Here is a 14,438-nt window from a genome sequence, read left to right on the forward strand (position 1 = left end):
TATTAAGTTATGTGCTGCTGAAAATAGGGCTCATGTCCAATAATTTTCATGAATGAATTGATAAGCTATTGAACTCTATTAAACATTGTTTTCCTTTTCATTATCCAGTAAATCAAAATTTATGATGACATTTAATCAGATTTGTATCGAAAATTTATTGGTGATTACTAATAAAATAATTATTTATGAAAGAACCGTTAGAATACGAAAAATTTTTAAGAGATAAGGTACTTGAAAAAAGCCTTTATACATAGTTTTCATAAATGATTACGAGCCACGTGACCATTAATTTTGTTTGGCATGTTGGCAATTAAATTTAAAGATCAAGATTACATTAAAACACAATATTTTGTTTCACCGTTTGTGATTGGTATAATTTTTCACGAGATAATATTCAACCAATCAGCGATCGCATTATCTCTAAACGGTTTGTCATTGTTCATTGTGAACGAATCATTGTCAACGAATCACGTGACCTGTAAACATTTACGAAGGCTCTATAGTTTAATAAAATAAGAACTGAAGTTGTAAGATCAGCTTAAATTTCGGTTACAATGTCAGAAAGTGATAACTACACACATGTATAGTCTTTCCGAAGTCAGTTGAACATGTAAAAAAACGTCTGGCAATAAAATTTAATGAGTTTCATAAGCATCCCTAAAAAACTTTTCTGATAAAGGTAAAAAATTATAATAATTTGTATATAATGTGCAGAAAATTCCTATTATATGTTGATTTGGCCAACAACATATTTTAATTATTTACGTCCTCAAACAATTTTAATAGTAAATTTCGTTTTGTTCCGTTTCAAAAGGTCTCCAAAATGCCATGTTGTAATATTATTTCTCCCTTTCGCAATTGTAATATCAATGATTAATAGAAGGTGCCTATAATCAATTAAAATTACCTGAATCACACCAAATTCCGCATTGCTGCACTGCACTGCTGGGCAATTTCTCGACCACTTGTCAGCGGCTGAGATTTATTGCATAGTAGCCCAATGCAACTGAATTTGTATTTCATTTGCCCGCGCTCGCATTCCTCAACTGGGCGTATACATTTCTACCACCTCCACGTTTAGTTCCACCAGACCTGTATATGGGTATGGCTAAATAAATATGGGAACAAGTTTTTCAAATATTTCAATGCCGAGTTGCTGCGTATGCGACCGGACCTGGTACATACATACATACTGATTCTTCAGTTGTTATCGGAAAGACTATACTATCAAAACCAAATTTCATTCAGATCCAACAAAGCGTTCTAGAGTTATTTGGAAAAAAATACCCAGTTTGACGCTCTCTAGCGGCTGACAGAAGTAACTTTGAACAGAGATTTAATAAAAAGTTCTATTTTGACCCCAAGAATTTATGGTAAATCTATGTAGAGGGAATATTGAGACACCCTGCATATAATTTGCCAAAGCTGCAACCGAATATAAAACAACTTATAACATTAGACAGAATTTCACGTCAAATTAAAAAATATATGTATTTTCGTATCTCGAAAAATTACAGAGCAATTGTGTACTGATGTACCACCCTACAGATATAAATATTTGCAATTTTGAAACAATTGTATACTTCTATAAAATGGTGGACTCAAACTTTTTAGAAACGCCTTTGCCACCAATTTTTTTTAATTAATTATAGATGTGATAATTTCGCAATTTTCTTTTTAAAATTTTCTTAAAACAAATTTTACATTTATTTATCTACTGAAAAAAAAAATCTAATCCATCTACAAATATTTTGTCCTTGAGACTATNATTTGCCATATTTAAAACATAATTAAATATTTCTCCGTCATTTCGCATTTCATTTGACATATGCTTTCTAAATTTATTTAAAAGCCGCCTTTCCTCTCAAGCAGATTTTGATAAATTAACACATCCTGCTTTGGCTGAAATTGATTAACTTTGTTATACGATTCTACATTTTTTAAATGATCCAAATGCCTTTACAATTCATATAATTTATTAAAAATCTAATTTAATGTGTTAGTAAACTCCTCATAATGGACACATAAAAGGCTGCCTAAATGATGTTTATCCTAATGGATAGATTTAGATCTAGAGACCTAATTCTTGCTGACCAAATTTATCATTTTGCATCATTAAATGAGGTCAAATAAAAGTTATAACCTGGTTCTGGTCGAATATATATTGGCCGTGTTCGCAGAAAGGCTACTCAATCTGTTATGTCAAATATAATTCTATGTATGCAAATTTCTAATAAAATAATTTTTAACAGTCTATTACACTTAAATTTGAGGTACTTTTTTCGTTTGATATTGTATGTCTATTAACGAAAGGTATTCAGGTTTGATCCGAAACACTCCTGTCAAATTTTACATCGTAATATTTCGATGATTATTTTTTTATACAAATACATGTTCAGTACTAAAGCGTGGTGTCCATACGACTGCTCTGGAAAATCTGGAATTACCAAGGAATTAACATTAGCATTAAGTATATTTTCACAATTTAGAAACATGCTCAAAGTTTAAGGAGTCTTCTACAGGGTATTGGAAAAATTCGTCTAAATGTAGTTCTTGAGTTTATATTAAGAATTTTTATTTATTTCACAATAAAACCGAAAACAGCATTTAGTTGGATTCAGGAACATAGCTATATTCTTCCACGAAATTGATTGGAAAAGGTCACCATTGTTAACACATGATTTAGTCAAAAAAAGCACAATATCACACTTATTTTGTATGCTCCTTAAATAAGATTAATAACAGAAATTTAAAATTTGATAGTCACAATCCACAGAATTCATAAAATCTTGAATAAGTACAATATTTTATAATTATTATCTTTTATTAAGTTATGTGCTGCTGAAAATAGGGCTCATGTCCAATAATTTTCATGAATGAATTGATAAGCTATTGAACTCTATTAAACATTGTTTTCCTTTTCATTATCCAGTAAATCAAAATTTATGATGACATTTAATCAGATTTGTATCGAAAATTTATTGGTGATTACTAATAAAATAATTATTTATGAAAGAACCGTTAGAATACGAAAAATTTTTAAGAGATAAGGTACTTGAAAAAAGCCTTTATACATAGTTTTCATAAATGATTACGAGCCACGTGACCATTAATTTTGTTTGGCATGTTGACAATTAAATTTAAAGATCAAACATTAAAACACATTTTGTTTCACCGTTTGTGATTGGTGTAATTTTTTACGAGATACTATTCAACTAATCAGTGATCGCATTATCTCGAAACGGTTTGTCATTGTTCATTGTGAACGAATCATTGTCAACGAATCACGTGACCTGTAAATATTTACGAAGGCTCTATAGTTTAATAAAATAAGAACTTGAAGTTGAAGGATCAGTTTAAATTTCGGTTACTATGTCAGAAAGTGATAACTACACACATGTATAGTCTTTCCGAAGTCAGTTGAACATGTAAAAAAACGTCTGGCAATAAAATTTAATGAGTTTCATAGGCGTCCCTAAAAATGTTTTCTGGTAAAGGTAAACAATTATAATAATTTCTATATAATATGCAGAAAATTTCTATTATATGTTGATTTGGTCAACAACATATTTTAATTATTTATGTCCTCAAACAATTTTATTATATTGATGGTAAATTTCGTTTTGTTCCGTTTCAAAAGGTCTCCAAAATGCCATGTTGTAATAATATTATTTCCCTTTCGCATTTGTAATATTAATGATTAATAGAATGATTAATATGAATATGATTATTAATATGAATGATTGATAGAAGGTGCCTATAATTAATTAAAATTACCTGAATCACACCAAATTCCGCATTGCTGCACTGCACTGCTGGGCAATTTGTCGACCACTTGTCAACGGATGAGATTTATTGCATAGTAGCCCAATGCAACTAAATTTGTATTTCGTTTGCCCGCGCTCGCATTCCTCAACTGGGCGTATACATTTCTACCACCTCTACGTTTAGTTCGACCAGACCTGTATATGGGTATGGCTAAATAAATATGGAAACACGTTTTTTCAAATATTTCAATGCTGAGTTGCTGCGTCAGCGACTGAACCTGGTACACACTGTCATCCTGTTGATTCTTCAATTGACATTGAAAGACTATACTAACAAAACCAAATTTCATTCAAATCCAACAAAGGGTTTTAGAGTTATTTGGAAAAAAAATACCCAGTTTGACGCTCTCTAGCGGCTGAGAGAAGTAACTTTGAACAGAGGTTTAATAAAAAGTTCTATTTTGATCCCAAGAATCTGTGGTAAATCGATGTAGGGGGAATATTGAGACACCCTGCATATAATTTGCCAATGCTGCAACCGAATATAAAACAACTTATAACATTAAAAAATATATGTATTTTCGTATCTCGAAAAATTACAGAGCAATTGTGGTTTGACCACTGATGTACCACCCTACAGATATAAATATTTGCAATTTTGAAACAATTGTATACTTCTATAAAATGGTGGACTCAAACTTTTTAGAAACGCCTTTGCCACCAATTTTCTTTTTAAAATTTTCTTAAAACAAATTTTACATTTATTTATCTACTGAAAAAAAATCTAATCCATCTACAAATATTTTGTCCTTGAGACTATCTTTTATGAAATTGTAGGTATCGACATAATATATGTATTTTTCCGGAATGTAGGGGTAGGAGGCTGTTTTGTGCTGTCGTAAATTATCGTAATGCATTAAAATGGGAATAACTGCATCTTTTTTCAAGATTACGTTAAGTTCAATCGAACATTTCACCTTTGAGTGAGCAATTTGTCGTAGGTACTGTAATTACTACCTTTCTACGGATACCCCAAAAAAATAGGCTGTAACCTGGTACTTGCCAACAACCAGATAACAAATGAACACAGTAACTTGAAAAATATTGACTCTTATTACCTTTACAACAATGTATCATTAATATGAAAGTGAAATAAATTCAGTTGTTGCTTACATCTTGAACAGAAATTATTATACAAACGTGCTAGGAAATTGTACCTATGCATTTATCAGAAAATATCCACTAATGAGTATGTTTTAGTTTAGTTTATTCGACAAATCACAACTTAGTTTAAAGAAATCCATACTCATTTCTACACGTTCATCGATTTTAAACTGCATGTTTCAAAATCAAACAATAATTCTACCACTTACATTCTTTTAGAAGCCGAATTTACGATTTTTCAAATAGCCGTTTTATGCGAAAATACCGTATTAATTACTTCATCTGATCGAAGCAGCAACGGAAGACTGTATGCAAACGCTACAGTTGAGTCGGTTCTACTAACAATAGAGGAATCGCTATTTTTAAAATTCTTTGTAAATAAACTATATGTACAGATTGATGGAAATTGGCCGACAGATTGTTTTATGTACTGTCAATTAACTTGGTCTTTAAACCTTGGTCTTTACCTTTTTTCACAGTGCACTTATTTGAAATGTAATTTAGCAGCTGAATAATTAAAACATGTTTTTTTTTATTATCTCGCACATTGTGACAATTTTAATGTTACAGATATAGTATTAAAATGGAATAAGATTATTTACAAATGGTGATTCGTAAATGAACCGATACAAGGCATGTGGCTATTGGATATTTCAAATTATAATTATTTAATACAACTTACCTATATACCCCCCTGCACCCTTGATGAAATAAAAGTCCACAAAGTGGGGTGTTCAAATTTCGAAAAAATGTACGAGGTCTGTTCAGAAAATAACCAAACTTTATTGTTTTAAACTTTAATATTAATTTTATAAACTATTGGTCCTTGTCCATGGGCGTCGCCAGGTGGGGTCAGGGGGGCCGCGGGCTCTCGCTAATTGTTGCTGCAAGTTCCAAAAAGTGTTTTGGTTTTAAAGTGCGTCTGTTTTTTCCACCACCAGATCTTTGACTTTCTAAACGTGGGAATCATCAGTTGAAGTCGAAGGCCTTCCTGGTCGAGGATTATCTTCAATTGACTGACGACCACTAGTGAAAACCATTCGTAACATTGCATACGACCCAGAGCATCATGTCCGTAAGCTTGTTTCAAAAGTTGAACCGTTTCCGTAGAAGTTTTCCCCAGTTTCACGCAAAATTTTACATTGACTCGTTGCTCCAGTAAATCGCACATTTAAAATATCGTCACTAACACCTAAACACGTTGCATTCAAATAACAATATAACGAAAACTAAATGAAACATTAGCAATCTGAGAACATGTGGTTACATAGGAGGTTATGCGCAAAGCAATGCTGCCAATCGCATATCACTTCTATCTTCATTAGTACGTAATAAAAAAATGTGTAGCCTGAGGGGATATTTCTTCACTTATCATCTATCTACCGCTATGACCAGTATCACAACGATATTAACTGACAAAAGGGTTTGCTATTAACTTCTCGAAAGGGAGTTTATAATTATCATTACACTTTAATACGTGGGAACTTAGAAATGTTGTACGTTCAGAAAATGAACCAGACACTTACCGTATGTTGCTCATGTACCAGGTAATCCAGTGGTTGGTTATATAGGGTGACATTTAAATTGGAAGAACAAGAAAGAAACACCAAAACTTCCAGGAAGGATTTTAATAACAATAAAACAGAACAAACAAACAAAATACGACACAACGGGCTCGAACAACATTATTAATTAATTTATTGACACGCGACAGCGTACCGAGATTCAGGAAATGCGCGATCCATAGCAAAATTTGGAATGATTATTAAATTAATCCGAGACTCTAAAACTAAGCAGACCGCTCAATGTGGAACCCAAGGAAAAACTGCCTGTTTTTTCGGAGATCTCTCCTGAATTCGACATCTCGCTTCGACACGCCCATTTCTTGGGTCCAGACGTTTCTGTTCTTATCTTACTGGCGGGAACCCTGAATATCGAGACGCTTTGGCATAACTATGCCATGTTAATAGTTATCTAATGGACTGAATTTACATTTATATAAATAATTATGTGACTAACTGGACTTAGAAGTAACCCTAGCCTTCCTCTAGTGACTCCGTGTAACACTACGGGACGAATTAGTCAATCTTATCTAATCTGTTCTTATAGCTTGGAAAATCCGCCTAAAAACCGGCTATTTGATCTATTATTCTTTTCCAATTATTATCAATTTAACAACTTATTTAAATATCTTAGAATTCCTACATGTTCTTTTGAATACATTTCGTGCGTTATTAGAAATATCGATTTTTTTCTTTATACTAGATGTTCAACACATGGCCCCGACAGTCTAAGTGAACTTGTTAAAAAATATTGATAAATTTCTGCGAAGGATGGCCTTGTGGCGACGCTATTTGAGAGCCCTTAACTTTCGATAATTAGTGTTGACTAAAATATTTAACTGTTTGAGTTGGCCCACCCGTTCCGGGAACTAACAAATAAATTACCACGCGTCCTGGCTTTTGTTACAAATGTCTGTTATTTTCTGAACAGACCTCGTATATCTACAAAGTAAAAGGGTTAATGGGAGTTATGGGTTTATTTGGGGGTGACGTACCCCTAAATTTTTTTATGGGTTTTTTTGTTAAATTATTATATTATTGTGCGTACGAAAACATATTTTACCACAATTTTTATTTAAAATTCATTAAGGGAATTTTTCAATAAATGTTAAGATAGACTTGACTTTAACATGCGCAGTAAGAGTTCTTCTAGATTTGCTTCAGAAACTGGAAGATGTCAATAGATAAAATTTTCTTATTTCTTGGCACTTATTTAGTAGCAAAGTATTAGTGATAGCTAAGGACATAAGAAATTGTAATAATCTTTATTAACAATGCTTTCCATATTCATTTGCTGACTACACTTCAATATTGTTCATGTTTTATTTCAAAATTATCTAAATTTAAAGTTGAAAATTTATCGAACTATCAAAATTTGTTGAATTTTTGGATGTTTTATTTTTAAAGCACTTTTGCGTATGGAATTATTCATAATTTGACAAAAGTAAACATTTCTTTTTTGTTTTAGTTTTTCTTTTCTTTCCGTGTGTGGCGCAACACACTGTATACTATATATTTTTGTTTGCAGTTGGGCTGCGATGGAGTAAACTCAGAAGTTAGAAAGGCAATGAAAGTGAACTATTTGAACTGGAATTATCATCAACTGGGTGTTGTTGCCACACTTAAACTGTCTGAGGTAAATTTTATATAAAAGAGGAGGATTTACATTGTTACAGGTACCTAGTAATCTAAGAGAGATGTGAAAGGAACTTATAATATTTAAGAATTATTTATTGCCACCAAAAATTACATAACTACACAGATATCTCTCTTGGATTACAGACAGTATATAGAGTAAATACTTAACACAAATATATATGTTTAGAGCATCAAAAACATCATAGCTTGGCAGCGGTTTTTACCAACAGGTCCTATAGCTTTCCTACCTGTGAGTATTTATAGATATATTTTTTGAAGTAGAAATAATTACTTAAACTTTTTATTATAGTTGACGGATAATCTAAGCTCCTTGGTTTGGTCCACAACGCCTGAAAATGCCAAGGAGTTACTGAAGATACCGGAGGATCAGTTTGTAGATGCAGTAAATAGTGCAATGGTAGGTATTTGTCTGTACAAACGCGTTATCTGTAAAAAAAAAATTGTGTGCACTGTCTCTACAGCACTTTCAAATCTATATATCTATATCTACTGAGGACGAAAATGTCTCCTTTGCGTCAACACCAAGATCAGAAAAGAATGACTGAGCCTTAACAGAAAGGCAACTCACCAAATAATTTCAGGTATCCGCGAAAGCTGATCTGATGCAACAAAGGCTATGTCATCTACAACGAATTGCTCCGAGGAACATAACCATCACTGTTGAGGTTTATTGTCGTTGACTTGAGACTGCAATTCAAGAAAAAAAACTGTGAAGACACCATCAAGTACTCGTAATTTTGCTAACATCAGAAAAGCGGCTATTCAAGATATCGATTGGGAGATTATTCCACATTTGTCCTATTCTCCTGACCTTGCACCAACAGATTTCCATCCCTTCCGTTCTCTATCGAACAACATATCCGAAATCTTTAACGACGATATGACACTTCTAAATTATGTGAATTTTTCATTTCCAAACCACCTCATTTCTTCAGGTGTGGAATTGAAAAATTATAAGATCGTTGGGAGGCAGTCATAAATAATTGGAAGAATAAATCCTTGAATGTCTTATGTATTTTGTTTATTGAAAAGAAATGCATTTTGAATTCAATAAAAACGCTATGAATTTAAGCATCAATTCAATATCATCGCCAAATCATTTTTTGATTTTTTTTATTTTGGTTAAAGATGTTTATAAAGATGTTTGTTTTAGTGGAAAAACTACGAAAAAAGCAACATAATCGATCAGGCCACCAGAACGTTCGACTCCGTTTTACGTCTAATGAATTGCCCTTCTGACACTGTAAGACAATTTCCTCCAAAAATAGCTGGAATTGAGGAAGGGAGCAGGGCTGCTTTTCCCCTAGGTTTCGGTCATTCCTTAAATTACATCGGAAAGGGTGTAGCGTTGGTGGGGTGAGTATAGGTAGGGCCAATTTCAACACGTTTTGGGGGTGTCTCATATATCCCAAGAAGGTAGGTAAATAGCAATAATCTAAAAGTGATTATTAGGGGTTCAGTTTTCCAGAAAAATTAAACCGCGAAAATGGCATCTCCATATCTTGATTCATTTAATCCTAGAATCCAGTGGCGTAGCTACATTTAATTGCAACATCAAGTTTTTTGGTGATAACCCAATTTTTTTTAATATGACACATTTCCTTATACTTTTCGATTTTTTTCATCTTTCCGTTGAAATGATGTATTTCTAAAAAAAAATAATAAAAAATGTCATTACAAAAATCTAATTGTCATAAATAAAATAGTATGACGTTTTAAAGCTTTTTAGTTGGCCAAATACAAACTTATATTAAATAATCTATCAATTTTTATAAATTTCGACATAAACTAATGCAAAAAATTAAAGGGTCAAAAGAATTTTCGAAATTTTACCGTGATTTTTGACAGACTGTATTTAGGTGAAAAATGGTCGTATCGGGAATTAAGGCAAAGCATTTTGAAGCTTTAAGATTCTAGTGTTTGACCTTTCGGTTGAATTTTTTTATTAGCTACGGTTATCATACCATTCTAAGAAATAGCGCGACAAAAAAATTTTGCAATAAAATTTTTTTTCAGAGAAGAAAAAGGATAGTTTTAAAAAACTGTTTTTTAAGTGATTACAGACTGCACAAAAATTAATTAGAAATTTGTCTCAATAAACGGTATGAATTGAAATCTGGTTTGGGTCCATCAACTTTAATTTTAATTTAATTAAAAGTTGATGAACAGAAGCATAGGACGGAAAAGCCGTATCGTGCTGGAAACAGTTAGATTTTGTTTTCTTCAATGTCCCGAAGGTTTTCCAAAAATACAAAAAAAAATTGAATGTAAACGTTATTTGTGGTAAAAATATGAAAAAACCTCAAAAAAAAATATTTTTTTCCGTTTTAATTTTTATGAAAAGTTTGACTGTTTGAAACAAAAAAACGGTTCGCTAGATCGAGATGAAACCTTACAGGGTTCTCCTGGGTGTATCGAACTGTAAAAGTCGTGCTTAACATTAGTCATTTCGTGAGTATTTCTAATTTAGCCGTCAATTTTCTAAAAAACCATAAATGACCCTTTTTTTCCTATTTTTTTTTAATTTGTGTAAAAGATGAAAAAAAAACATCCCGAAAAGTTGCGGTAGCATGTTATAGGAAATTTATTCCAGCTTTCGAAACTGCCCTTCAATTCTCGGTACGATAATTTGTTGCCGAGATATCGATGATTGAAGACAAAAGAATCCTTTTACATTAAAAGTCCGATATTTCGATGAAAAATGGTCGTATAGAAATTTAAAAAAAAAGGAAATTGAATCTGAATGCTATCTGGTACATGCAATGGCTTAACTAAAAATAAATTTGCAAAATTTTTTTGTCGAGCTCTAAAAACTAGAATCTTAGAGCTTCAAAATGCTTTTTTTTTTAACTCCCGATACGACCATTTTTCACCTAAATACAGTATGTCGAAAATCACGTAAAAATTTCGGAAATTCTTTTGACCCTTTAATTTTTTGCTTTAGTGTAGTAAAGCTGGAAGTAAAATAAAATAAATTTCTTTTGCCAATTTTGTACAAATAATCCACTATTTAATTATGATTCATACATATGTATGTTATGCGATATTCTTGACCTTTTATCTTTGAATGACTTTGAATTAGCTGGTTCCCGCAGTTAGTAAAGTGACATCGGTGTCTTTGCATTATTCATAACAATACAAAGGACAAATATTTAATGTTACTTCATTTTTTTTTATTGTATTTCATTAGCCAACAGATAACATTATACAGTGCTTTCGAAAAGTAACGAATAAATTCATTATTTTTTAAATTGAGAAGTTTTCGAAAAAATCCCCTGGCACGTCGATTTTGTTTTTAAAAAAGGCACTTTTTGACATACGACCCATATTTGTGACGTCATCGTTGTTCGAGATATGACGTCATCGACAATTTTTTTAAATAGCAACCCCCAATTTTGACCATGCCATTTGAAAGAGCGTGTCATTCTACATACACAGATCATGAAAAATTATGGTGTTACATAACAAAAATTTCAAGAAAATAATGTTTGAAGATTTTAAAATTTAATTTTCACAATACTGAAAATGATAATGATTATGTAAAAATCGACTAAATTAAATGTTCAAATTGTGCACCGTTGGCTGCCTGACAGTAGCCAAGACGATTAATAAATTCTTTTTGGACATTATCAATAACTTCAGGAGGTATACGATGTATCTCGTGACGAATTCTTGCTTTTAAATCTTCTAAATTAACCGGTCTAGTAACGTATACTTTGCTTTTTAAGTATCCCCACAAGAAATAATCTAGGGGTGTCAAATCAGGCGATCTGGCTGGCCACTCAATCGGCCCCCTTCTCCCTATCCAACGATTCGGGAACAGCTCATCTAAATAAGCACGGACAGGTGTTGCATAATGGGGAGGTGCACCATTTAGTCGATTTTTACATAATCATTATCATTTTCAGTATTGTGAAAATTAAATTTTAAAATCTTCAAACATTATTTTCTTGAAATTTTTGTTATGTAACACCATAATTTTTCATGATCTGTGTATGTAGAATGACACGCTCTTTCAAATGGCATGGTCAAAATTGGGGGTTGCTATTTAAAAAAATTGTCGATGACGTCATATCTCGAACAACGATGACGTCACAAATATGGGTCGTATGTCAAAAAGTGCCTTTTTTAAAAACAAAATCGACGTGCCAGGGGATTTTTTCGAAAACTTCTCAATTTAAAAAATAATGAATTTATTCGTTACTTTTGGAAAGCACTGTATATGATTATAATAAAATTTAAAAAAGGTAATGCATTCGTGCAGAAGAAATTGAACAATAAATAAGCCAAATTTAACAAACACTTAAAATAATAAAAATTATAATGAATTTAAAAAATACGAAAGTTGAAAGTCTCATGAGTCAAAAAAATTTAACTATTGTTTAAAATAAATAAATTTTCGATAATGGATAAAAATAAACCAATTTGGATCAAGGTGCTTTAATACAATTTTCTTTTCTTAAAAAGTTACAACCTTCGAAACATGTTTTTGTTTCTTTATTTATTTATCTTTTTTTTTTCAATTAAATTTGTTGCAGAGAAATTTTTGGATTAGTCGAAGACGATCATAAACTTATTTTGTCACCTAAACCATAGAGGTGGCTAAGAACACGCGAAATCGTCTTTAACTTTTTGTAATCCTTTTTCATTAGTAGAAATTTTGAGAAGAAAAAAATGTTTTGCGAAACATGGCTTTACTTTGTGCTGGCGCTTACAATTACGGACAACTCAATTTTTTTAAACATTCCAGTTTAATTAAATGATTCGTTTCAAATTTATAGCTAAATTAAATATTTCTGTTTACGACTTAGATTAATTTATCTCTATTCAAATATCAATCTCTAGACATTGCTTTATGGAAGCACATTCAAAGACGTAAAATAATTCATATAACAATTCCATTTTCTAAAAAGTCTACGTTTTAGATAACAAATAATCCATATCCAGTTTTGGTTAGGTACCAGAAAATGCTTCGTATATCACATGTCCTTAAGAAATATCTTTAAAAGTGTGGAGATTAACTTAAAAAATATAAAAAATTGATTTGAAGCTCCGTAACTTTTTTAGGAAGCAAGATTGCACTAAGGCAACTTAAAGTATGCCTCATTCACTGTCAGCAACTCGAATCTATTTTAGAAATTTTTTAAGTTTATATTGCTCGATTTATTCGTGTTTGTAACAAAATTGTTATAAGTCCTCGGTAGTATAGTGGTAAGTACCCCCGCCTGTCACGCGGGAGACCGGGGTTCGATTCCCCGCCGGGGAGGACTTTTTTTTAAATCAACGGTATCTTCAAATTTAACTACGTTATATTCTATTGTTGTAATTATTTGTTTTACTTTATTCCATTTGAAATAGTCAAATCAATAATTATCATTTCCCGAAAAATTTTCTATTTCTGATGTGCTGCTAGCACACGGACATATTTCCCATAGTTTATCTCAGAATACGACACAAAGAGGAATTTATCAGGAGGCGCCGTGGCTTAGTTGGTTAAAGCGCCTGTCTAGTAAACAGGAGATCGCGAGTTCGAATCTCGCCGGGGCCTGTGTCAACTTTTTTTAAATCGATCTTGTGTATCACATTTATTTTCATGTTTGTCAGTAACAGACTTGATCGAAACTGTGTTTTTCTCCATATACAGGGTGTCCCGAAATTGATGGGACACAGAGCAAGCGTAGATTCCTTACATCAAAATAATGCGATTAAGTCAAACTTACCTTGGTCCATTACAAAAGTTACAGGGCGTTAGATTATGTATTAATGTAAACGGGGGTCATATTGAGAATTTAATGTAGCCACATGAATGTAATTAAATTATTATTAAAAATAATCTTTAGTTTTTTTACGTAACTAAGTAGAAACTTTTATTTTATTTTATTTTATTGCATCCAATAGAAAAACAAGAAATAAATCGAAAACGGTTAAATTTATCGACATTAAACAAGTATCCCTTATTTGTGAAAAATAGATAGGAGAACAATATTTTTCTATTAAAACTTTCGTACACACACTGATAAAAAGTTATAACCAGTTTTTATCAACCAAGAGTACATTTCGTAGCGCCCTCTAGCGTCTACAGCAAAATTAAGTACGGATTCGTTTTTCTCGTCCCAGAAAACCCCCTAATCCAAATTTTCAAAAGAATCCTTTGAAAACTTTCTAAGAATTTTAAGAATTTCGAATTCAAAATTTCAACTTTAACGCCCTGTAACTTTTTTATTAGCCACAAATGGACCAAGGTAAGTTTGGCTTAATCGCATTATTTTGATGTAAGGAATCTACC

General features: G+C 31.8%; 1 protein-coding gene and 2 non-coding genes across 3 annotated transcripts in view; all 3 read left to right on the forward strand.

Moving 5' to 3' along the window:
* The window catches only part of LOC108909497 (ubiquinone biosynthesis monooxygenase COQ6, mitochondrial), a 54,630-nt gene that overhangs the window by 24,809 nt on the left and 15,383 nt on the right, over positions 1–14,438 (forward strand). Inside the window, exons 5-8 of the mRNA XM_018713863.1 lie at positions 8,022–8,129; positions 8,319–8,381; positions 8,442–8,549; positions 9,306–9,508. Coding sequence (XP_018569379.1) covers positions 8,022–8,129; positions 8,319–8,381; positions 8,442–8,549; positions 9,306–9,508 — 482 coding nt within the window. The remainder of the gene's footprint in view (positions 1–8,021; positions 8,130–8,318; positions 8,382–8,441; positions 8,550–9,305; positions 9,509–14,438) is intronic.
* Positions 13,347–13,418, forward strand: Trnad-guc. Its single transcript has one exon. It is a non-coding gene; the product is annotated as a tRNA-Asp (tRNA).
* Trnat-agu lies at positions 13,627–13,700 on the forward strand. The gene has a single exon. It is a non-coding gene; the product is annotated as a tRNA-Thr (tRNA).

The sequence above is a fragment of the Anoplophora glabripennis genome, unplaced genomic scaffold, assembly GCF_000390285.2.
Source record: "Anoplophora glabripennis isolate ALB-LARVAE unplaced genomic scaffold, Agla_2.0 scaffold9, whole genome shotgun sequence".
In the NCBI taxonomy this organism is placed as follows: domain Eukaryota; kingdom Metazoa; phylum Arthropoda; class Insecta; order Coleoptera; family Cerambycidae; genus Anoplophora; species Anoplophora glabripennis.